Source organism: Dermacentor albipictus, chromosome 8, assembly GCF_038994185.2.
Source record: "Dermacentor albipictus isolate Rhodes 1998 colony chromosome 8, USDA_Dalb.pri_finalv2, whole genome shotgun sequence".
NCBI classification, from domain to species: domain Eukaryota; kingdom Metazoa; phylum Arthropoda; class Arachnida; order Ixodida; family Ixodidae; genus Dermacentor; species Dermacentor albipictus.
Genome location: NC_091828.1, coordinates 119147492 through 119171108, shown reverse-complemented (window position 1 = coordinate 119171108; position 23617 = coordinate 119147492). Strand labels below are relative to the sequence as shown.

Sequence of the window (23617 nt, the reverse complement as noted above, 5' to 3'; positions counted from 1 at the left end):
TCAATAACGTTCAAGAAAGCTGATGTGCATCATCTTGCATGTTTGATTTTTTTTTTACCTTATTAAACAGCGTCTTGTAATGCAGCTATAGAGAAATGACAAGTTCGCCCCCTGAATCAGTACAATGAACAGCGCCATCGGTATAGTCTACATTTTTTTTCGGCTTTGGCTCGGAATGGGCTCGGATTGGACGGCCATCAATGAATCCCAACATGGCCGCCTAGAGTTGTTTTCGCTTCCCAAGCAGATGGGCGGCGGTTTGTTCCACGGTTAATTCACGCCGATTCCCAACTCATTTGCGTTAATAGTTTCTCTAAAAAAACAAGTATCAAACACGCAAGCTTGAAATGGATGTCGTTGACGTCTGGTACAACAAGCAAGACTACATAGAAACCGTGAGCACCCAATGCTTTCCTGTGGCGTGGACTGAGCTACATGTATTAATTTCTTCTTTCTCTGTATTAAATCGTTACCTCATTTCGTGCATGTTTCAGGCTTCCGGAAACAAAGTGAGCAGGAACTCTGTTCTTTGCGGCAGTCACAACATAGTCCTCAACGGAAAGGTGCTCTTTGCTTTTGCTTTTTATTGATGCTTCGACTTCGTAATGGTTGGTTAGCCGGAGAACTCACTTTGTCGTCCGCTCGCAGACAATCATTCAGTCCGAATCCATCATACGCGGGGACCTGGCAAACGTCAGGATCGGCCGGCACTGTGTCATAAGCAGCCGGTCAGTCATCAGGCCGCCTTTCAAGAAGTTCAGCAAAGGGTAGGTTTCTGGCAGTTTCGATTTGGCATGGTGTACTGTGCGATTCACTTAAAAATAGAAAGGAACACATGAGCGTACGGCACGTGCAAATTTTTCATCGTAGGAAGTGTCTGCAATCCCCAGCAGACGATTTCGGGGTTGTTGGCGTTGGCACCTTTCTGCGCACTTCGGCGGCAGTGCGTTGACATATAGCTTCGGCCGGCTCTTTCAGAAGGACTTTGCTCTACAAAGTACCGGCTTTGTAGAGCAAAGTGTACCCTTTAACAGGTGTATCCATCGGCGGTGCACAGCGCCCTAGCTCTTGCTGTGTTATTGCCTTCAGCAGAAAGCGTTTCGTGTTGATAACCCGGCAGGTTGTCCGGCCCTCGAAGTCGCAGTTAGATCGTGCAGTCTACTTTATTTTGTGCAGATTGACCTTTTAACATGTGCGCCAAAACACACCGCGCTGCTAGCAATCACTGTAGGTCGGTGATGTGTCTTTTTGAGGGATCAGTGACGAAGAGCGGAGGTGAACAAGACAGGGTATTTATCGCACGTTGGTAGTAAAAGAAGAAGGAAAAAGACGGTATTTTGCATCTGTGAAATTTCAGCTCAGTAATTATGGGTCATGGCTAACCTTGCATTATGCTGCGAAAGGCCTTTGAGCTTTCCGCATGCTTACGTATTTTAAATGTAAATCAACGTGTTGCACATCTGTAATGACTCGTGCAGTTTGACCTTAGATTGTTATTAATAAACAGCGGAAGAAAGAAAGAGACTCATGCTTTGATATTATAGACAGATATCAAGTACAAGTTTATTTGCTGTATGACCGATCTCACATTTTCATGAGCATAATGTTCTTTGCATCGTCACATACAATTATTCACCAAAGTTCCTCGTCCCACTCGGGCAGCTTCCATATAGAAATAAAGTGCCACCTAATTTTATGAATGCCTGAATTTGAAAACTGCCCGTGTATGTTATGGGGACATCACGCTGCCTTTGAACACTTGTCTAATTGTCGCATCAGTCACCATCTTCAAGTTTCTTTTCTTACATCGTGTTCCTCTTCCCCTCCTTAAACACGGTATTACTGTGTGTAAGACCTGACTAATTTGTATTATCCAATACTGAACCATTACTGAACTTCAAGCATATATATATAAAAAAAAAAAACAGGGAAGGTGCAAGAAAGCGCGCCTCTGTCTGCTGGTTACTGTACTGAATTCTATAGCAATATGCTTCGATCGCTATCGGTCATGCCAGTTGGGAGTCTCTCAACACTTACGTGTGGCTGTTGGTGTCAGTTCATTTGCATAATGGTTCTCAAGGAAAGGTCATTTTTGCACGGTGCCCGCTGTTGGGGCTCAGCAGACATGGCGGTCTCCTGCCGAGCATGAGTTCAATCATTCCTACTATCAGTCTATCAAATCATTCATCTTCTATCCATCTAGTAACAGATAGAGCAGCTGTCCGAGCCCAGACAGCTTGATGAAACCAGACCCCCCCCCCCCCTTTTTTTTTTCTTTCAGCAGTAGGACAAGCACATACACGTGACACACTTTTTACAGAAAGACTCGTAAAAGACAAATAACTGTAATAAAACAAAGAGAAAAACTAGTATGGGCACAAAGAAATGTCAAAATGAACCTAATGATGAGAACAAAGTGACAATGAACAAGTGTCACAGTATGCGTAAGAGTACAGTGCTGCCGTGCAACATGACAATTACCTCACCCTTATCTGATGGGGTTGATGCCCAGCCATGGCGGCTGCATTTCGACGCGAGCGAAATGCAAAAATGCTTGTGTGCTGCACTTTAAAAGGCACGTTAGAGAATCCCAGGTTGTTGAAATTAGCCTGTACACCGCCTCTCCCTAGATAACTCAGGCCTGCGACCTTGCACGGCCCCTGCCACTCCCAAGTATACTCACTTTGTGTCATCACTCCCTGCCTTTCCGGAAGCACCTCACTCAAAAAGAAAAAAAAAAGAAAGGACACTGCTGAGTTTTTCCGCGTCGTCTAAACAGACAAAAACTTGTAAGTTAAATTTCCGACAGCAGGTGGAGCAAATGTCTCCGCGCTCTAGCACCCCATTTCGGCAGGGCAACCACGGTGAGCCATTGTGGCAGGTCCCTCTACACCTTGACAGACGGAAGAATTTACGAGCAGTTTGCGAAGTCTGAATTGCGAGCAAGTAACAACAAAGAACCAGCTTTTATGTAGCATGAAAGTCCACCAAGCCAGCACACAAAAAAAGAAGAAAAAAAAAGAAAAGAGCAGTGAAAGGATTTTTCTGGAGCCTTCTACTGTGGCATCTCTCGTAGCTTCAGTGTTGCTTAGTGACATGACATTTAACCTCACATATTCATTAACTAGGTTTTGCACATTATTTGTTAATAAAAGATACCTTACAGGTGCTTGGAGGCTCTGTAAAAGGGGGATGTACAGGAAATGTCAAGGGTAAATTATACAATAGCATAAAAATCACAGTTCCAGTAGCATTTTTGTTCGTTTATATGTTGGGCCTATTCGAAATTCAGCAGCTGTGTTCCAACAGTAGGTTGCTTGGCATTTTCTCTTGCGGTGCGGTTAGCTTCAATGTAGGAGTCATCGAACATGCTGGTTGAAGCAAGAGCTTACATTTACATATCACTAATTGTTGCTTGGCTAGTCGGTCAGCACTTTGCTATGACATGCAAGATGTGAAAAGATTTCAAGAAACAACGGGACAGGTTTCTTGTCTTGTCGCTTATGCACATAGTTTTAGTGTCTTTCTGCGTCGAAACTTAAGTTCACACTTCACCTTTATGACGGCACCACTTACGGTTTCTCCTTACTTTTCTTACAGTGTGGCCTTCTTCCCGCTTCACATTGGTGACCACGTCTTCATTGGCGAAGGCACCGTCGTCAATGCTGGTCACGTCGGTTCCTTCGTCTACATTGGGAAGAACTGCGTCATTGTGAGTACTTATCTGGCCAGGCTGTCTGGAATACGAAGTATTTTTTTTTTTTCAAGTTCTGACATTGAATCAAAGCGTCATGTAAAGTACAGGTCATCAACTTTAACGGAAACGCAGCTTTTTCTTTCTCTTTTCTTCTTTGTTTGTTTTACTTCAGTCTGCGATAGTACACTATTATAGTGGGTTACATGACAGATGAAATTGTATGGAACCAATTTGATTCGTGGACAGGCAAGGAAACACAAGACAGCGGTAAAATATACGAATTCAACCCACATCCTTGGCAATCCACGTGCAGTGCTTTAGCAATCAAGCTATCACGGCACTGTCTTTTCATTCACATTTTCTTGAGTGCAGTTAAAACTTGATCAAGTGAAACCCACCTTTACGAAGTTCTCGATCTAACGAAGCAGTTTCCATTCCCTGGCAGGTACCCATAGGGTTCAATGTTGTCATCAACCTGAGATAACGAAACTGACTTGGTCAAACTCGGTTTAATGAATTTTTTCCTGAAATAAATGAGTAAAAAAGCAGTAATTTCATTCTAATTTTGACGCAGACAGGTTTTTCTTCGAGCATGCGCTTTACGCCTGTCACGTGAAGACCTAGTCACGGCCCTAGCTTTATTTTGACGAGGCTGCACGCCATGCCCATGCACAGAACAGCGGACTCAACACCGCCTCTGTGGGGTGGTGGTTGCTTTTGCTATTTCATGATTTATGCAACAGATAGCTTGATTAGTGGCAAATACAATCCCGTGGTAGCTTTTGCATGTCACTACGTTACAGTTGTAGATTTTGAAAGACCGAAAAATTCCTTTCTTGATTTCACGAACTTTCTAACTTAAAGAAATAATTCAAGCGTCGACATCACTTTGTGAAATCCAGTTTCAACTGTACGTATGTTTAGGCACACAAGATTAGCCTTGGCATTGTACATACAATCTTGTTCACACATATGAATACCCAAGAAGGTAGACAGAGGGATGGTGCTGTGGTTTCTAAATCGCAGGAAAATACAATAAGTTGTAGCAAGTTTCCCAGAAATGCAGCACGCAGGCAATCCACATTTTTAGGGCAAGCGTACGAGCAGCTAATAATAAAGAGAAAGGCTACACGCAGGACATCCAGCCTCGAAAGCTACAACCGGAAACAAGCTGCGGTGCAGACTTGGTGGTTTACACTCAGGGTAGTATTCTTGCTCACGACGATTATATACTCTACAGCAGTACAGAATAGGTTATCAGTAAACCATCACACATGTAATGCCGAGGATGCGAGTCCGGCATTACATGTGCAATGGTCCCACCTGTGGCATGCCATCGTTTCCAGTAGTAGGAACGCTGCTACAGTTCGGTCCAATCGGCTATGTTCCGTTAAACCTGCTACAATCATGCAACAAATGAGAGAAGCTGCTCCAGAGCTGCTCCAAAACAAGCCGTGCAATCTCGGAGGTTATGGCATAGCGGAGTTGTGGTCAAAGCCAGGTAGCCATCGCCATCTCCCCATGCAAAGAGTACCTACGCATCTCCTATTATTCATAAAGCTAAATGAGAGAAAGGGGACAGGGCTAATCCAATCCCATGCTCGGTCATGCATGCCCTCGATCTGCCATTAGGAAACTGTCTGTGCCGTATTCATGGGTTGTGCGTGAAATAGTTCTGTTGGGCTTAGTTGCATGCATATAGCCCATTCAGTTGCTGGTGTGTCCCACCTACGTACTTCGCACTGGTGGTGTGGCCTTGGTGGGAGAGGTGTTCCTCAATCAACAACGCGCATTTCAAGAGTTCAGATTGGCAGTTGTGCCATGACAGCAAACTGAAACTTACCTCCTTGCATGTTATTAGCTGTTTTGCTGTCTTATGTTTTTCTCTGCGTGCATGTAATGCTGTGGATTTGTAGATAGGCCAGTTTACTAGCTAGACGACCTTAGGCCTAAAATAAGATTGCTTGAATGGCCGTCTTGCATGCTAGTACAAGACTATTATGCCGCAAGTTTTTGTGCCTTTATGTGGCTTGCTTTACCGCTTTGGATGCGTGGTATTTACTGTGTCGAGCATGCAGGTTGACTCAGTGTGGCCGCGTGATAGTTTAATTTATTTGTGAGTGGTTGTGTATGTGGGATTACATATCTTCGTTGAGAATATCTGCAATGATGTGCGCCAATACTCTGGAAACATTTATGATCTATGTGAATAGGGTGTGCTGACCACAATTCAGAGTCATCATGGTTGACTGCTGTAAAATCTTGTATGAGTTGTCATTTTTTCTGCTACAATATCTGCTCCAAAAATGCTTTTGGCCATTCCCACCACTGCGTTTCATCCACTTTCACTTCCGTGTTTCTTATTATTTCTACATTTCAATAAAACGTAACAGTTACTTTCTCCTACACGTTCTTTGGCTTCATTGTCCATTAAATTGCATGGTTGTGACTAACAAAAGAAATTGAGGTGCTCTGATCCCCTTATTTCTTTTGCTTAAAATATAACCTACTCATGTTGGCAGATCTACAGGCTGAGGTTCTGGGTGCCTGCCACACGAGGTTAGCTAGGATGTTGAGTTCACAAATAACTTGAATCATGGAAATGTGATCTGGATTGTGCAGACTAGTGAAGCAGTTGAACTGGTCAGTGAATAACTGGTCATTTATTAACAAGCAACTTTGGAGTCATAATTAAAGCGAGAGCAAATTTGTTTCCATCAAATAAGCAGCAAGCCAACTTGTACCTCTGTCTGTACCTGCACTCGGTGACAACCTAAGAGTTCAGTACAAGCTCTGGCCAAAAAATTGGACTACACATAGCTGTAGAGAGGCACCAGTATCAAAAAAATGTTCACCTCTCTGTGACATCAGGGAAATTGGCTAACATGATTGGCTGCTGCATTTATGCAAAGATTCTTTGAGGTGCACAGTAGCATAATGTTTCCTGCAGAAACTATTAGAGCAAAATCTGGTGTCAGTGTCTACGAGAGCTGTAATAATGACGAATAAGCCATCTGGGAAATTATGGGTTTAGTACATGGATTTGCCTTAACTGTGGCTTCAGATGGCTCTGTGACTTTGAAAATTGATCATAACCAACAAAACAGTGCACTATAAATGCGACAGGTCGCAATGGTTGTGCATGTGAACAGTGCTTTACTGCTTCGGTCTATTTAGAAAGGTGTGATTGCTTGGAAATATAGGCAAGTAAAGGCAGGTGGAGCTGTGCCCTCGAGCAAGGCATTTATGATGCAGGCTTTATATATAATATATTTCGCTACAGTAATAAATAAGGCGACAAGAACGTCTGAAGTCACAAGCATGAAAATTATACAAATTCATGTACTAATCATAAATCCCTATGGTAGCTGAATATAATCACAGTGGTACCCTATTAACCATGTAGTAAGAAATTCTACAGGCAGCAGTGTATTTGCTACTTTGTTTTTAAGCTGTCACCAACTATGGGTATCATTGGCTTGCTTGTGTGGCCTTGTATTGCCTCGCACTTGGGAATGCTGGCAAGGAGAGTGAAGCGCTAGCAAGTTTAATCTAATCTGCGTCTTTGTCCAGGGACGGCGAAGCGTGCTCAAGGACTGCTGCATGATCGAGGACAACACTGTGCTGGCACCCGAGACTGTTGTGCCGGCGTTTGCCGTGTTCTCTGGATCTCCGGGCAAGTTGTGTCTCGTTCTTCTGCTGCACCGTCGTGCTGGTTGGTTTCGAAAGCGCTCGGCTCCAGACGTCGAGGCGGACAGTGACGGTCAAACTAGCTCCTGTCCCGACTTTCGTGAGAACTATAAAAAGCACAAGCGGTGTTCTTTTTAGTCACAGTCTGGCTTCTTGATGTTGATCTTGCTGTGAAGTTGCGAGGGACACGGCAGTGCTTACAAGTTGTTCATAGTCCCTCGTAATACGTTGTGGTGGCTTAGGGACGGTAGCGGTCTGCTGTTGAAGAACGAGGTCGCCGGTTCGATTCCTGGCCACGGCTGCATTTCACTCACGCGCTTAGACTTACGTGCACGTTAAAGAACTCCATCTGGTCAAAATTAATCCGGAGTTCCCCGCTATGGTTTCTGTCACAGCCCAAGTTATGCCTTGGTACGCAAACACCAAAAGTGGATCGTTCAATCATAGAGTCTTGTCGCAGCTTATCAGGTGCGCAGTGATCTTGTGCAGACCATGAATATAAAGGTACGGAGAGAGTGTTTCCGAAGAGCGGTTGCTGTTCCTGCTCATTCGCTCAATTAGGTTCTTAAGTTAGTTCGTGATTAGTCAGTCATTCCCAGCCATGCACATCTCTGGCGGATGTTTACTTCAGTATACTGAAAAGATTTTGCGCCAAAAAACAACACACACAAGAAAGACAACAACGCCACGGCTGCTGCTTCAACTTCAAGAGACAGTTGAAGTTGAAACAGTTGAAATAGCGCCCGTGGTGTCGTCGTCTTTCTTGTGTGTGTTGTTTTTTGGCGCAAAATCTTTTCGGTATGCAAGATCACCAACTAGCCCAGCAGTTAACTCTTCTAAAGTTTACTTCAGTGCTTGTGTTTTCTTTCTGGTGCTTCTGTTCCCGTGCTGGTTGATGACGTCATGACGTGTGGTGCTGTTCTAAACCCACGGTGGCACAGCGCCTACGGCATGCCCTTACTGACCACGAGGTCGTGGGCTGGATTTCTTGCAACTATGGTTGCACTTTGAGAGGCACGAAACAAGAAAATGCTTGTGCACTTAGATTTAGGTAGCACATTGAATTGGGCTGGTTGGTACATTTTGGGATTTGAAGGTGATCGCACTAAAGATAGGGCAGAGGCCAGAGGAGACAGGGTGCTGACCAACAAACAATTTTTTATTGTGTGTCGACGTCAATATATATTGGTTGTGCATTCAGTATAAGGGAAAACAAACAAACACACATCATCACTGCTAACAGTGCGATATTGCGTGCTGCACAGGTACATGACTTCATTGCGACGTACCGATATCAAAGCTACGGTGACACAATTTTCACCACTTTAATAGATGGTGAAGGCTTTGAAAATTTCACGTTCGACTTGTTCAAGATATTTATCTAAAAATGCTTGCTCAGCAAGCATGGGTTTACAGGTACATCTCTTTCGGTGTTCCGCTAGATGACTGCTAACCGAACCTTTCAGCGAGTACACATGCTCTCGAAGTCTATCCCGAATACATTGGTCCCTTTGGCTGATGTGGAGACGGCTGCAGAAAAGTGGTATTCTGTTGATCAATGCACTTGCGCTTCCAACAAATTGTTGTTATGCATATTATTTTTTTTTTAGGTTTTGGCCAATGTTAAAGAAACTCAGGTGGTTGAAATTCTGAAAAATCTGGTACGCTACATGGGGGCGTCGGGTGGTGCACAAGGGTGTAGTATTGGCCACTTGCCTGCTCCTGAGTTCGCATACTACGTGAGACCTGCGGTAATAGTATGGTCCCCATCCACCGCAGTCGACGCTCCCACGGACAAATCTAGGAGCACATGTACAGAAATACTTAAAAGAAATGGATGGGAAAGCAACCACCGCAGTAGCCCAATTGGTAGGGCACCCTTCGCATAATGTGCAGGTTGCGGGTTTGGCTCCTACTGGAGGCAAGTTTTCTTTTCGTCCTAGTTCATTTCACTTTCTCTCATCGTTTTTACATTTTCATAAGGAAAAAGGAAAGCGGTTAAATCTATCTATGCTTTCTTTCCTGTCCTCTTTGTAGGCTGGCGTAATTTTTTGGGACCAACATAAATCAAGTTCCTCGGTTCCCGTTTTTTTTTCTTTTCTCATTTATTTCATACAGGGAGGCGATAGATGAATAGATGCTTTTCTTGAAATGCATGTTTGAAGGACTAGTGCATGAAGAGGGGGCTTTTTTTAAGCCAGTGTGTGCATGGTAGATCTGCAGCTGAGGTGTCACAATACAGACTCACTAGAACTGAAAAAAAAAAAGAAACAAAGCAAAAAGTAGCAAGAGCAATATCCAAGGGAGAGAGCAGATGCCAGTGTTAGTAGCCACACCGAGGTTCTTTTACAGTGGCATTATGTGAATTTTTATAACCTCCTCAATAAAAACGAGTGGTCTTGTTTGTGTTCGAGTCCCATTAATAATGTTGAAATAAATATGAATCATCGATTCTTAGAGCACCATATACATAACAGCTTATAAAAAATCATAGCACAAAATTAAAGCGATTTTTACACTAACGGGATTGAAAGCAGTTTCACGGATGCTTGGCTTTCTCTAATTGCTGCTTAGTCCAATCAACAGTGGTGTGCTGTCAGAATGTGGATCTGAAAACGTATTAATGTGAGCAATAATGGGTGCTTTGATGCTCTTCATCTTCATCAAGACACACATTAATGTCATTAAGGGCTCATGTAAATGCTTGGAAAAGCTTCGTTCCATCTTGAGTTAGTGCAATTACATAGTACTGTAGTCTCCAATTGCTCTGCAACATCTTTCAAGCTTGGGTGCAACTGCAATTTTCTTTCCGTGCTTGTAGCTGTGCTCATGGCGGTGCGTGCTGCTGTTACTGCCATTGCGTAGCCTGTGCAAGCTTATGTGACTCAAAGCCTCATCTTTGGCTGAAAATAGGCACGGAAAACATGCCTGTTTTCACGTACAAGTGTGTAAGCAAAAGGCTATCAACGTCGTAGAAGCTACATTAATATAATATTGACTTCTTAAATTGGAAGTATTGCATAGTCTTATTATGCGAATCGGGCTTTAGCAAAAAAGTCAGGTTACAAATGTAGCTATGTTGTGTAGTGCATTAGTGAACATTAATTTAATAGCTTTAAGTGCATTAAATTGTGTTGTTTGTGTAACTTTTGTACCTGCTTCTACAAAGCTGTAAACTTGTCATTATATTGTCATCCAATGTCACATGTGTAAAAACCTTTTTGTTAAATGTGGGGGTCCAAATCCGTGGTTCTGCTTTCATAAATCACATGTATCTAACTCGATTTCGTAAACCCGAGAATTGTCATCTAAATCAGTGTAATGACTATCCAAGTACTTCAGCTTTCCCATTATATATAGCTGAGCGTTGGTGGTAAAAAAAAAGAGGTCTATGGTAGATAGTAAAAACTTAAGGATGCAGTGACAAATACGCACTGCTGTTAAACACAAAGAGAATTTGCAAAGGTGTGCCAGCCAGCAACATTTACTAATTTCTGTGAAATTGCGGTGGAGGCGAAGTTTTTTAGCATCGCCGTCCTCCCTCGGGAACTGAATTTTAGAGCGTGGAGGCACGGACAGCAGGTGCAGTGTAGTTTTGTGGGCAGAATTCGTACTGAATTCATAAAGTCCTTTTCACACTTAGCAGGCAACGCTGTAGACACTATGCAAGCACTAGTGGAATCATACAAATGCTAGTCTGCACGTTTCACTGTGCAGCCTGTTTTTTTTTTCCTTGTGAGGCCTTTTAAGGAATAACTATGTCATATAGTACATTACAACTTCAACTTCTCGACATCAGATTGCATATGATTTGTGCACTTCCGTGCTTCCAGTATACTACGATGTTACATACCATGTCTCGGTTGTGACTGCAAGAGGTGTGCTATGGCTGCTGATTGCAACAGTGCGTCTTTTGGTGGTAAATGGATTCAGATCTGCAAACTCTTTCTATGCAATAAACACGTCATATTCTGCGAAGTAAAAGTGTGCGACTTACCCTTGTACTCAGCAATGCATCTTAACTTTAAGTCCATACTTGACTTGATCTAAATGACGCCTGGTGCCCGAGACACTCATTGCGTTTACTTGGCACGTTCACGACAGGCATCATTTAGATCAAGTCAAGCATGGGATTGAAGTTGCAGTTAATTTCTGAACACGGGGTTAAGAGGAAGCCTTACCTTGTGAACAACTTTTATACTGTCTATTCCAATGCATACAAACGCAGAGATTATTTTGGTATTGACTGATTTGATTGAAATTAATATAGCTTTAGAGAGAAAGTTAAATGCTAGTCACTGTAGAAAGTAGAACTTTAATTTAAGGCCTGTAAATTTTTTTACAGAAAGTGCTGAACATTGGTAAATTTCTAAATACTAGATGTCTGAAGTTTACGAACTTGTACCTCGGCACCAAAACAGAGAATGCAGTTCTCTAAACTGCATCTGTCGGAGCAGCTAAAGCAAACCTATTTGACATATGAATATATAGCTTAAGAAGACGTGCTTCTCGAAACAACTTTTTTTGATTACTCGCACTAGAGGTTTCAAAATTCAGCCAATTATAGAGTTTTCTATGCAGATTTCAAATATGTCATTACTTTTTGTGTAGCTGTTATAGTGTTTATGTGATGCACAATGGCAAAATATAGTCATCTTAGTGGGCACTTTTTTGTATACTAAATATTTACATAAAGCATTGTGCTGTCGCTTGTTTAGCTCTTTGCAGATCACTAAGTGCCATTATCTAGACAACCAGCATATACAAACTGTGCGAAAAGATTAGAGCTTTTCAAGTAATTTTTTCTCTCCATTCCCTGAAACCTTGTACTTTTGAAACTACTGCTGGGAGATATTGCAATTTCAAGTAGGTATCAGCACTCTATATACCTTCAAGAGTATGTATGCCAAATTTCGTTAATATAAGACAATTCTAAAAGTACAAGGTTATTTTTATGTGATTGTGGAAAAAAAATTTGTTGAAGTGTTGTGTTTTTTTCATAGTTGCAGTAATTGTAGATGCTGTTTGAATAAATATTGGCACTTAGTGGTCTACAAAGAGCTAAATAAGCTACAGAACAAAGCTTTTTGCGAACACTTGTTGCACTATAAAATGCCCACAAAATCACTCTATTTTGCCATTGCATGGGACATAGCTCAAGAACTATAGCGTAACGGCTACACAGAAACTAATTACATATTTGAAATCTGCTTGTAATGCTCTATAAGTGGGTGGATTTTCAAATCTCTAGTAGAGATATTTAAAAAAATGTTTTTTCAAGGAGCGTCTCCCCTTAAGTGAAATAATTACAAAGTCTATAAAAGTTTTGCAATAGTCTGACTTTAAAATTAGTTGTTTACTTTAGAGAGATGTACTATATATAAATTTCGTGTGCTTCAGTCATTTTATTAGGTGCAGTTTAAATAATTGTGACATCATCCTTCATTGCGGAGTTGTAAACTCAATAGCTTTGTTTTTTGCAATCCTTAGTAATGTGTATTAGAAAAATTGACGCCGTGAACAATAAATCCACGTCCTACAGCCTTTAGATTTTGACATGTTCCTTTACATGCAATGAACCTCATGAAATTTGGCGCGGTTGTTGCTGAGAAAAACAATATATCTGTTCCGATGAATTTAGATAGAAGCCCCCAAGCTAAGGCTCGCCTTTATTAATGTTGCACCGAATTACATGATGCATACTTACAGTGTCTTTCTTTCATATGCAGTGCACTATATTTTGGTTGCAAGTGCGGGCAGTGAGGGAAAGGTTGTAGCGCTGCCTGCTATGTACGAAACACGTTACCAAGCACGTTGTCATTGTAAACATTTTTATCACTCACATTTTTAGCTCTCATGTATTTGTTTTCTGTTGTCATTTGTTCAACAATGCCCCCCTCTCCCCCTTACTCAATGCTTCCCTTGGGGCCTGTAAGGTACTTTGAAATAAATAAATAAATAAACATAGAGTAGGCTGTTGTGGAGTATTAGTTGTTGCCCCACTAACTTTGTGGACTTTGTTATTGTTCCTTGTAGGGCTGTTCACTGGTGAACTCCCGGAGTGTACACAAGACCTGATGACGGACTTCACCAAGGCGTACTACCACCATTTCAGGCCATCAGAGAATGCGGCGAGCTAGTGCCAGATATAATTGTATTTCACATATTTAAGAATAAAAGAAATAATTCTGCAACGTTTTGCTTTCTGTGCTGCGTTCATCATGTGTAGTCATTGTGTAGCTGTACCGATATGTTTGTATTTCTTTTTGTACATTTCTTGTTTTACACACTGTTATTGAATGAGTATGAGTGATTCTCTAACCCAAATTTTTACTGTAGTAGTAGTACGGCAGGATGTAGAACAACTTAATGTGTTCGGCCCTCTATGTTACTGACTGTACGGTAATCTCACTGTTGAGAATGGGTGCAGTTAGTGGGCTTCATTGGCTAGTGCACAAGCTTACGTTTACATATTGGAACTCGAACTGCAATGCATAGCTTCGATATGCATCTACAACTACGTCCACCACCTGGCCTACCACGAGCTGCATCGGCACTTTATGTACTGCCTGCGGCTTGGCGTGGCATTCACGAATGCCTATTCATTCCAAATCTGGAATGGCCGACGGCCAGGCTTGTGACATACGTGGCCCCCCGTGGACAAGCGTCTCTTTTTGTGTCTGCCCTTGCTATGCTATGCAAGATGCTCTTGAACAGCTTATTTTAGGTAGACTAAACAATGCCCTTTGTTGGAGGAAAAAACTTATGGAGTGGCACTCCGGACCGACGTGCGCAGGTTGATGTCAACGAGGTTGTGCTTCTTGAGGACATGTAGATTGAGTGACGGGCTACAATATTTTCTCCATTTTCATTTGCATTTACCTTTTCTTTTCTACCTTCTCTCAATTTCCTGGCCTGCTATCACAAGGCCGCTGAAAAACTTGAATTGCAAAACAACCTTTTGATACAAAGTGCTCGATCTGAAAACTAGATAGCAAGCTGTGCTTAAGTAGTATACAGCTGGTAAAGGAAATATGGAAGGACAAGCAATTCGGGCACTTGCCTCTCAAGGCTGAGTGGCCATACCTCACGCATTTTAATAATGTAAGTCAAAGTCGGCTGAAAGTTCAAAGTCAGCTCTGTGAGATGTTATATTCTGGAGGGGCAACTACGATAGCATTGTGCACATGTCGCACTATGCTTTATCCGCAACAAATCCATGCCAAAGCCAAGATACTGCATACGGAAGCCTGCATCGTTTGACGTATGCTTGTTTGAAAGCTCCTACCACGAACGCCATATGAGGCATGGATGATAGTATGTGAAGGTTTATACTTCCATATTTCATGGCATAAACATTCACTTGTGACATTTACTTGTTTCGATTCATGCTAGAATGTCAGCTTGATTAAATGTGAAGTGACAATTAAAAGTGCAAGCTATAATGATGAACATCAGTCTTATTCCATGTTCCTATGCTATGTTGAGGTGCCGAGAAAAATAATAATAAAGAAAACCCAGACATTTATGTTTATGGAAAGATTGGTGTGAATTTAAAATGTTCGTGTCACGGAGTTAATCGGTGTCATCATAACGGTGCTCTGAATGCCATAGATATGGTTATTATTGGTAAAGCACTCGATGCTTGTTTGTGCGAACGCACACAGGGTGTGGTAAATTAAAATTTTGAATAAGTGGTCTTGATAAGCTTTCTTTATGTTCATTGTTGATCAGGATACACTTGAGCAGCTTGCTCCTTTTTCAGATATTCTGGCTTTCAATAAAGTCTTAACAGAGCTTGTCGACTAACAATAACACTAAGCGTAGTACCCTAAAGAGAAAGCTTTAGCTTGGGGCAAACTCCAATTTTCCTGTTCAAAAACATATAAAATGCAGAAATTCTCTTGCTAGGCAACTGCTGAACGAATTTGACTGAAATGTATCGTATTTGAGAAAGGAGGCTATATTATAGTTACTGTAGGAAGTGGAATATTGATTGAATATTGAATACTGTGGGATGCTTCTTGCTGGCTGTTGGTAGAACAACTGGTCAGGGTGTGGGACAGGGTAAGAGCCCTATAGTTCGCGTGGTTGGAACACCCAGTGGTCTGAGTCAGCCTGGAGGCTTCAGGGGGAATATTAAATCTCGGGTGTGGTGCTCTCGGCGCCATTCTTGAGGGCCACGACCGAGTACGAGGGCCCATGTTCCCACAGGAGCTCACACTTTCATCAAAACTTGCCGAAAATCGCTAAGTGAAACCAAATTGAAGCACAAAGTTACAGATCCGAAAAATCTGTACCAAAAACACACATCGCAGTTTTGTAAGCCTCATCTGTTAGTATCTAAAAGGGACAAATTTGATGGACGAGTTTACAGTTTATGTAAAATTGTTAGTGTTCAAGAGTGTTTAGCAGGAGTACTATAAAAAATGAGCAATATATTTCAGAGAGGTGTACATATACATCAGTTCTGTCTGTTTGATGTTTTAATAGGTTCAGTTTACAGAATTGTGATGTTCTTTATTACTAAGAGTCGAAAACTTGATACTTGGGTTTCTGTTCTGATTTTGAAATTGTAAAAGTTCTTTTTAAGAATGCGATGGCCTAAATAAAATAAACATGTGCTTGCTGCAATTTCTAGATGTGAATGTTTTCTTTGAAATGTACTGCATACCAATGTACGGATTCTGAGCAAAATTATTTTTCTGTGTCACGGCACTAACCGAGCTCAACGAAAATGAGCTCCCTTCACTTGCATGTGAATTTAGAATCACAAAAAATTTGGAGGATGCTCAAGCTTCGCCTTTAAGAGTGGCATGCAATGCTGTTCAAAGATCCCTGACTGCGTCCCACAACTTTCTGGCAACTGCAGCTTATGTAACCCTAGCGTTTACCGGGAAATGCCGGTGGGGAACGCTATGCTTAAAGGCAAGCTTTCTGGTAGAAACATGGCCTTTTGCGTGGGCCAATCCTGAAGGTTGTGCACAGCCGAAAAAAAAAAAAAGCATTTTCAGGTTTCTGTTATTTTTTCATACTTTTAATATTTAAGGCTGAGAAGGCGTAACATAAAATGCATGTGCTGTCAGTGTTTGGTTTTATGACGTTTGTTTGTGGGCTGTCCTCAATATTATGAGGAATAACTGTCAAGAATGTAACTTTAGTGACAGAATGGTGTGGCAACATAACCTGCATATACCACATGTCGTACAGCAAGGCATGGCATGTAGTACATGCACTTACATATAAGGAAATTTTTACTCGCGGACAATGCCGCCGACACCGGGCCCTTAAAGCTGTCGCGTCAAAAAGTTCTAGTAACACATTCAACCATGGTGTTCATAGAATCGCTCTGTAGACTTGAGAATAAATATATACCGCCATTCCTATACATCTGCTAAATCTGGCAGCATTCAATGAAATGGTGCGATCGATCTACCGCAGAACAACCTTATCTATGGAAACTAAAATTTCTGCTGCAACATATAGTAGAAGTACAAGTAGCGAACCGACTGTAACAGTTAGGATTTGCGTCGTATTTTTTCAGCTAATGTTCAAGCAGTTAACACATGCGTGGGATCGTTCCCCACCTGCGGCAAGTTTTTTTCCATCCAGTTTCATTGCCTGTATTCACCAGCGATTTTACGACATAGGACACTCCAACTTTGCCAAGTCTGCTTGAAGCACGCATGGGTCTTTGACTGTGATCACTTTCCCTTTTGATTAATTGATCTTAACGCGATAACGTAGACCGCCGTGGCCTGTGTTGTGAAAAGGGAAGCAAAATGTGCTGCCGTTTATCTTGGGAGAAATCAACGCGGATTGGCCCCCACTACTTCCGACAGATAATAGTTTATCACGTCATTAAATTCCCAATGTATCGGAACACTGAGAGATGGTAGACGTGAATGGGATTCGAACGCACGGCTTTGTGGTTGCGAAAACCGAGATTCGAACAACTGCGCCACAGAACGACCCAGGGACGCAGGTATAATTTCAGCTAATGTTTCAGCGCTTTCGTCTGAAGGTATCAAGCACGCTGTAGCGTTCCAAACCAGTCGCAAAAAAAGGAATTTAATGCCGCACTCTTGAAAGCAGCCAAAGGGGGCTTGCTCTCACTATCATATGCGACAAGCAGAATTTATCACAAATAAACGGCATTTGAGCTCGCGAAAGGAGATCTCAAAGCAGCTGGTTGTGAATGCAGTATTCGAACTCACGTCCTTCTCATTACGAGACCGACGCGCTATCCACTACGCCACAAAACAACCACTACGCGTTGTGTCTCTTGCTGGTTAGTATAGGCTGTTTTGCTAGCACTAATAATAGTCACCACTTTTCCCCATAATCGCGTATGCTCCCCGTAACATGTGCTCAAGCCAGAGCGATGGTGATAGCATAGCGCTTTCATGCTTTCTTCAGAGAACACTTTCCCATATAATAAAGAACCAACTTTCCTAGCTAATCGCTTTGGCTTGCGGACTTGGGGCAAGCGTCTCCATCTACCGACGAAAAAGGAAGTTTATTTTAGGCTTCGAGATTTGTACTGCATATACCAACTTTTAGGTCTCGGAGGTCATGAGTAGATGTCGATTGTTTTTGTATATCCCAAAAGAGGGCAAAAAGATTCTAACCAGCGATCTTGCTTTGTGAATTTTAGCGGATTGCTACGCGTCGCATTTCGATTTTACTCTGTGATGTTACCGACATTTGCAGTTCTTTTCGCCTGCATATGCCTCACGTCGTAAGCGCGTGTAATGAAATTTATATTCAACTTAAATTTAACGGCTTGGTTGCTTCAGCCAGCGTCATATGCAGCCTGACGACGTATTGTCGGACGATGAGTTTCGGCGATACTGTCACTTTTTCGAGTCGCAGTACACGGCACATTGCACGAAACATTCGAGCGGATTTGGTCAACCATGCAGCCAGTCAGCGAATCCAGCTTTGCTCAACCAGCCAATCAGCGCGCACTGAAAGGTATACATGCGAAAGTGCGCGACGAAGCTTTCGGTGTTCGGCTGCAGTCAGGGGCGTAGCCAGGGGGGGGGGGGGGGGGCTTATGGGGCTTCAGCCCCCCCCCCCCCGAAATTTTTTCGTGCTGTCCATGCACCGCCGACCAAAGCTACCCCCGGCGCCGGAAATCACTCTGGATTTTGTCTAGAATGTCTTTTTGACGCTCGAAAAGACGTTTAACCACGAAGATTGCAAACTCGGGCTGGATTTCGTGGCAACGCCCATACACCGGGAGTCGCATAACGCCAAGTAGTCCCATCCGAGCACAAAGTTTCAAGGGCGCTTTGATGGTGAGCGGGCTCGCCGCGGCATCTCACTGAGGCCACGGAATCTATGGAGCGCATGGATATCAATTGCGAAACTTTATGGGTATAAATCTCATAAGCTCTTGATGCGAAAGGTGCATTGACATTTCCAAAGTTGTGCTTTAGATTTTCCATTGCGGAACTTTGTGGGTTTAATGTTGTTATAAACATTTGACGCCAAAGGTCTATTGACTTTTCTAAAGTCTTTCATCGGAAGATACAACGAGACAAGCCAAATCAACACACTAGCAGACGAGTTGACAAAGCAGGCAGCGAGGTCCAATGAGACGAAGCGTTGGGGTGGTTCATTTGTGCCGTCATGTCACATAAAAAAATATCAACATTTTTTTTAACCTACGCCAGAACATCCATGTCAAGACACTAAAGCCAGCCAAAGTAACTACGTTCTTATTTATTTTTTCTACTTTGACTTTTATTCGCGAGGACACATTGAGCCTCTTCAATTTTTTTTTTTCGCTACCCTACCCGCGGGCTGCCAGAGCCAGCCAGAGCGCATACGTTTTTGTCGTATGGCCCCGACCACCGTGCGGTGCACTTCGGTGCGCGTTCGGTTTGCTCTGGCCGAGTGGATTTTCACCGGACAGGGTTTCGGACGCTTTCTGGCTAGCAGACGAGAAGAAATAAACAATGGTCGCTCGCCGCCATCACTGTGGGGACTCGAAGGATTGCACCGCATTCCTTGAGCGGAACCTTTCCGGAAAGTCTTGTTTCGCCACTGTAGGATACTGAGCAGTATGCGTATGGTTCTCAGTGGACCAAGCGTCTCATGTTTTCTTCGGTATTCCTTCCGTAGCCCCATTAGGTGCCCGAAGTAGGCATTACATTCTGGCCAACATACTTTCCTATGCGTTTTTTTTTTTCATTTCGGTGCCTCCGCCTCACAGAAAAAAAAATACATTGTTGCGGCGCAGCGAATTGTCGCATGGTGAAAGTTCGATTTTGATACTTCTTTTGCGGAAAGTAATGGGCGACGGGACGCTTCAGTTGCCGGATACGTTTACTATAATATTGCGAAAGCAATTATATGGACACTCCAGGCACATTCCTGCCATCGCCCTCATGTTTCGTATAAAGTCCAAGGGTGATAACATCGTGACCATGCGCTGCATGCTGTATGTGCGAGTGAAAGCGTAGGAGGGGAGGTGGAATAAGTGAGCCGATGATGGTGGCTCAGTCTTGTGTGCGCAAAGGAGAAATGGATGGATGGATGGATGTTATGAGCGTCCCCTTTGGAACGGGGCGGTGGGCTGCGCCACCAAGCTCTTGCTACTATGCTGCCTGATATCCTACCTAGGTTAACCAATGAAAAAGGAAAAGAAAAAAAAAACACTATGAACTAACACGTTCAAATTTTCTGATCCCCTATTGCGAACTGTGTTTTTGTACGTCTCCGTCTTTTGTCGTTTCCCTACTTTTCTTCCACCAATCCTCCAATCGCCTCTTACTAATGTCTATTGCGGACCTGTTTGCTTTACCACTGCTTCCGCTGAACCCAAGGGCTTCAAGGAGGCCAGTGGTGCCTAAATCGACCGCTAGGTAGACGTCTTCACATTCTAATAAAATATGCCCCGTCGTTTCCCTAGCTTTACCGCAGCAAGCACATGCTTCTTCTTCGTTCTTATATCTCGCTTTATAGGCGCGTGTTCTAAGGCATCCCGATCTCGCTTCGAAAAGTAATGAGCTTCCATTTGAGTTATCATAAATGGTTTCTTTCCTGATTTCGTTTTTTCCTCTTAAGTAGTTACTCATGCGGGGAAAAGCGGGGAGCAAGCGCGCCGCCTTCCATCGCGTGCAATACATCGGGGGGAATGGATGGAATGGGGGCGGAATCTAGGATTCTGTGAATCTATGATTGTGCAACATGTTTATTTTCCTTGTTTGACGCATTACATACAGCTACTTCTTCTTACATCCATAGACTCATAGGAGACTTATACGTATACTTAAATATCTTGTTGCGAGGTTTTGTGTATACATGCAGTGAACTTTGTTTCCAGTGACACTTTTTTGTCCTTTATCAAGCCGTATTTTCGCATTTGCATATCCCATTGTATCTTTGCACTTCTAATGCACGAGGGCGAGTCAAATGAAAGTGAGCCTACCCTAACCGCGCCATAATGGCTCGGTTCATTATGTGCGAGGCATGCGCGCAGGAGAACGGCATGTCTCATTTACAAAAGTGACACGCAGGTGTGAAGATAAATGTTCTTTAATGCTCTCATACACTGGGTTGAATATGGTTGCGTCACATAATGGACACTTCAAAAGTTGAACAGCTCGGTGTCGCGAAGTTTTTGACAGCTGAAGGTGTTTCCAAAACAGAAATTAATCACCATATGACTGCCGTGTACGTTGAACACTGCATTTCATTGACCACTGTGAAGCGTTGGAGCAAACGGTTCAAAGGACGTTGCAAAGACATTGCAAGACCGGGCCAAAACCATCGTGCAATCACCCCCCACACAATTTCAAAGGTTCATGAGCTGCTGAAACAAGAACGGAGGATAAGCATCGATGAACTGGCAGACCATCTGAACATCAGTCACGGTTCGGTTCACGCCATAATTCATGAGCTTCTCGGTTATCGGCTCTTTGGTGCGCAATGGATCCCCAAGATTTTTATCCATCGCGAGAAGACGGAGAAGTTTCGCGCTGCCTTGACTCATCTGATCGGGTATCACAATGAGCATGACGACTTCTTGTTTGCAACTGTGATCGGGGACGAACCTTGGTGCCACTACCACGAGCCTGAAACACGACGGCAAAGCTTAGTTTACAGTGGAAACATTCGAATTTACCACGCCCAAAGAACGTAAAGGCCATCATTTCCACTGGAAAGGTGTTGTTGACTTTTTTTTTTCGATCGACGGGGTCCATTACTGATAGAATTTGCTAAATCTTGAGGGGCTATCAATTGTTTCCGATATTGTGAAACGCCAGAACGGCAGCGTGTCGCAATCAAGAACGAACAACGTGGAAAATTGACGAATGGGGTCATCTTGTTCCACGACAATGCCTGTCCCCACGTCGCTTATGTGGTTTATACGAAACTGGCAAAGTTCAAGTGGGAAACGCTGCAACATCCGCCATACAGTCCAGACCTGTCACCTTGCGACTTCTACATTTTGGGGCAACCGAAAAAACAGCTCAAGGGAACCAGATAGAGAGTTTTTGAAGCAGCAACCCAAGGAGTTTTATAAGACGGGAATAATGCAACTCGTTAGTCAATAGGACAAATGTCTAAATTCTCATGAAGTCTACTTTTAAATAAAGTACCCCGTTGTTGGCTCATTCATTTGACTTGCCCTCATATATCTTGCAGAACTCCTGCTTTTTATACGTGCTCTCTGTCGCGACTATAACTTCGGTGCAATTACTCACGATACACGACGAGGGACAGCTACTCCTGCGTAATACATTGGAACAAACGACAGCGTCATTGAGATTTTTCACTGGCCATTGCATATATACAAGAATGTAAGCACGGTTCTTGAATGACAAAGTTTCATTAAAGGGACACTAAAGTGAAAAGTGAGTTCTTCTGCATCAGTAAATAACCGTTCTACAACACCAAAAACACCACTCTTACAACGATAAGACGTTTGGTAAGCCAGAAAAAGCGCAAGAACGAAATACGGGTGGCGACGCCTACTTAAACCTGGGGGCTGTGACGTCATGGATTTTGATGGCATCTTCTAGGGCCTACTAATTATATATAGCAGTACAGATTGACTACATTGTGTTCTAAAGGAACCAAATATTAAACATGCCAAGTTTCAGGAACCTTTATTCAGCCAACGCGGCCCAAATGCGAAAACAAACTTTGGAATCCCTGACGTCACGCTGACGTACCGGCGCTGGTGTTTCGGCGCGAAATTCAAATACTGATACTTGGACCTTCATTTTCTCATCTAATATTCAAACCATTTTCTTGAAATGACTGCCTGCAGGGTTCTCAAACAATGCTTTATTAGTCTAAACTGATTTATTGTTTCCCTTTAGTGTCCCTTTAACATATTTGTCCTCAACTTGTTCAGTTCATTGCCTTTCAATTTTTCATATCAGCGGCATGCACTGCTTTCCTGGTTTCGAACTGATATAGTTCTAAAGTTCGTGTGATATTTTCTTTGCTTAATAAATAGACAAAAAAACATGGAAGCATTGACATCATGTTGGGCACAATTGTTGGCACATACGAGTATAATATTTTATGAAAAAATACATATTTTACTTGTATTTACAGTGCGTAGCTTTCAAGAATTCGTTTGCAGCATCTTTGGCAATGACAATGCAGTTATTATTCATGTATTTGATCCCTCGATAAATTGTTTAAGAGGAATCTTTAGCTCGGGCCCAATCCGACGCGGCCTATTCAAATACTTGTAAAACGCAGAAACACTTTTCTGAGATAATCCTGCTAATCGCTTTTATTGAAATTGGTTGCATTTGAGAGAGAAAGTTAAATCCTAGTGTCTGTTGGAAACAGAACTTCGATTTAGGGACTGAATTTTGTTTAAAATATTTTGGAAAATTCGAAAGTTTGAAAAAATAGGAGCACGACGTTTACAAACTAATAGCTATGCATGAAGAACAGATATTGTGGTTCTGTAAACGGCATTTATTCTAACAGTCAAAGCGGACAAGTTTGCTGTGTCAATTTGTATCTTACGTGAATTGGTTACGTTGTGTACAAGGGTTCTGCAAAAGCCGTATTTCCACAATACTAAATTTTTTTGAGATTCATGTGTAAGATATCTATTTTGTCCGCTGTAGATGTACTATTAGATGCAATTCACAGAATTGTGATATCATTTTTCATTGTTGAGTCACGGAGTTTTAAACTTGATAGTTTCGTTTTCTGAAAATTTTCAATTTTGGCCAATTTTTAATA

General features: G+C 42.6%; 1 protein-coding gene across 1 annotated transcript; it reads left to right on the top strand.

The window, feature by feature from the left end:
• Positions 1 to 179: 179 nt before the first annotated feature.
• Positions 180 to 13581, top strand: DCTN5-p25 (Dynactin 5, p25 subunit). The gene is made up of 6 exons (XM_070524282.1): positions 180 to 395; positions 495 to 563; positions 649 to 767; positions 3601 to 3712; positions 7271 to 7373; positions 13424 to 13581. The coding sequence occupies exons 1-6, from the start codon at positions 348 to 350 to the stop codon at positions 13525 to 13527; spliced, it is 555 nt and encodes a 184-aa protein (XP_070380383.1). The 5' UTR covers positions 180 to 347; the 3' UTR covers positions 13528 to 13581.
• The last annotated feature ends 10036 nt before the right edge of the window (positions 13582 to 23617 follow it).

Excerpts from the sequence above, each read along its gene's own strand:
- DCTN5-p25 (XM_070524282.1), top strand. The coding sequence starts at position 348 with ATGGATGTCGTTGACGTCTGGTACAACAAGCAAGACTACATAGAAACC. Across the intron at positions 396-494 it reads AGCAAGACTACATAGAAACC|GCTTCCGGAAACAAAGTGAG; the intron begins GTGAGCACCCAA and ends TGCATGTTTCAG. Across the intron at positions 564-648 it reads ACATAGTCCTCAACGGAAAG|ACAATCATTCAGTCCGAATC; the intron begins GTGCTCTTTGCT and ends GTCCGCTCGCAG.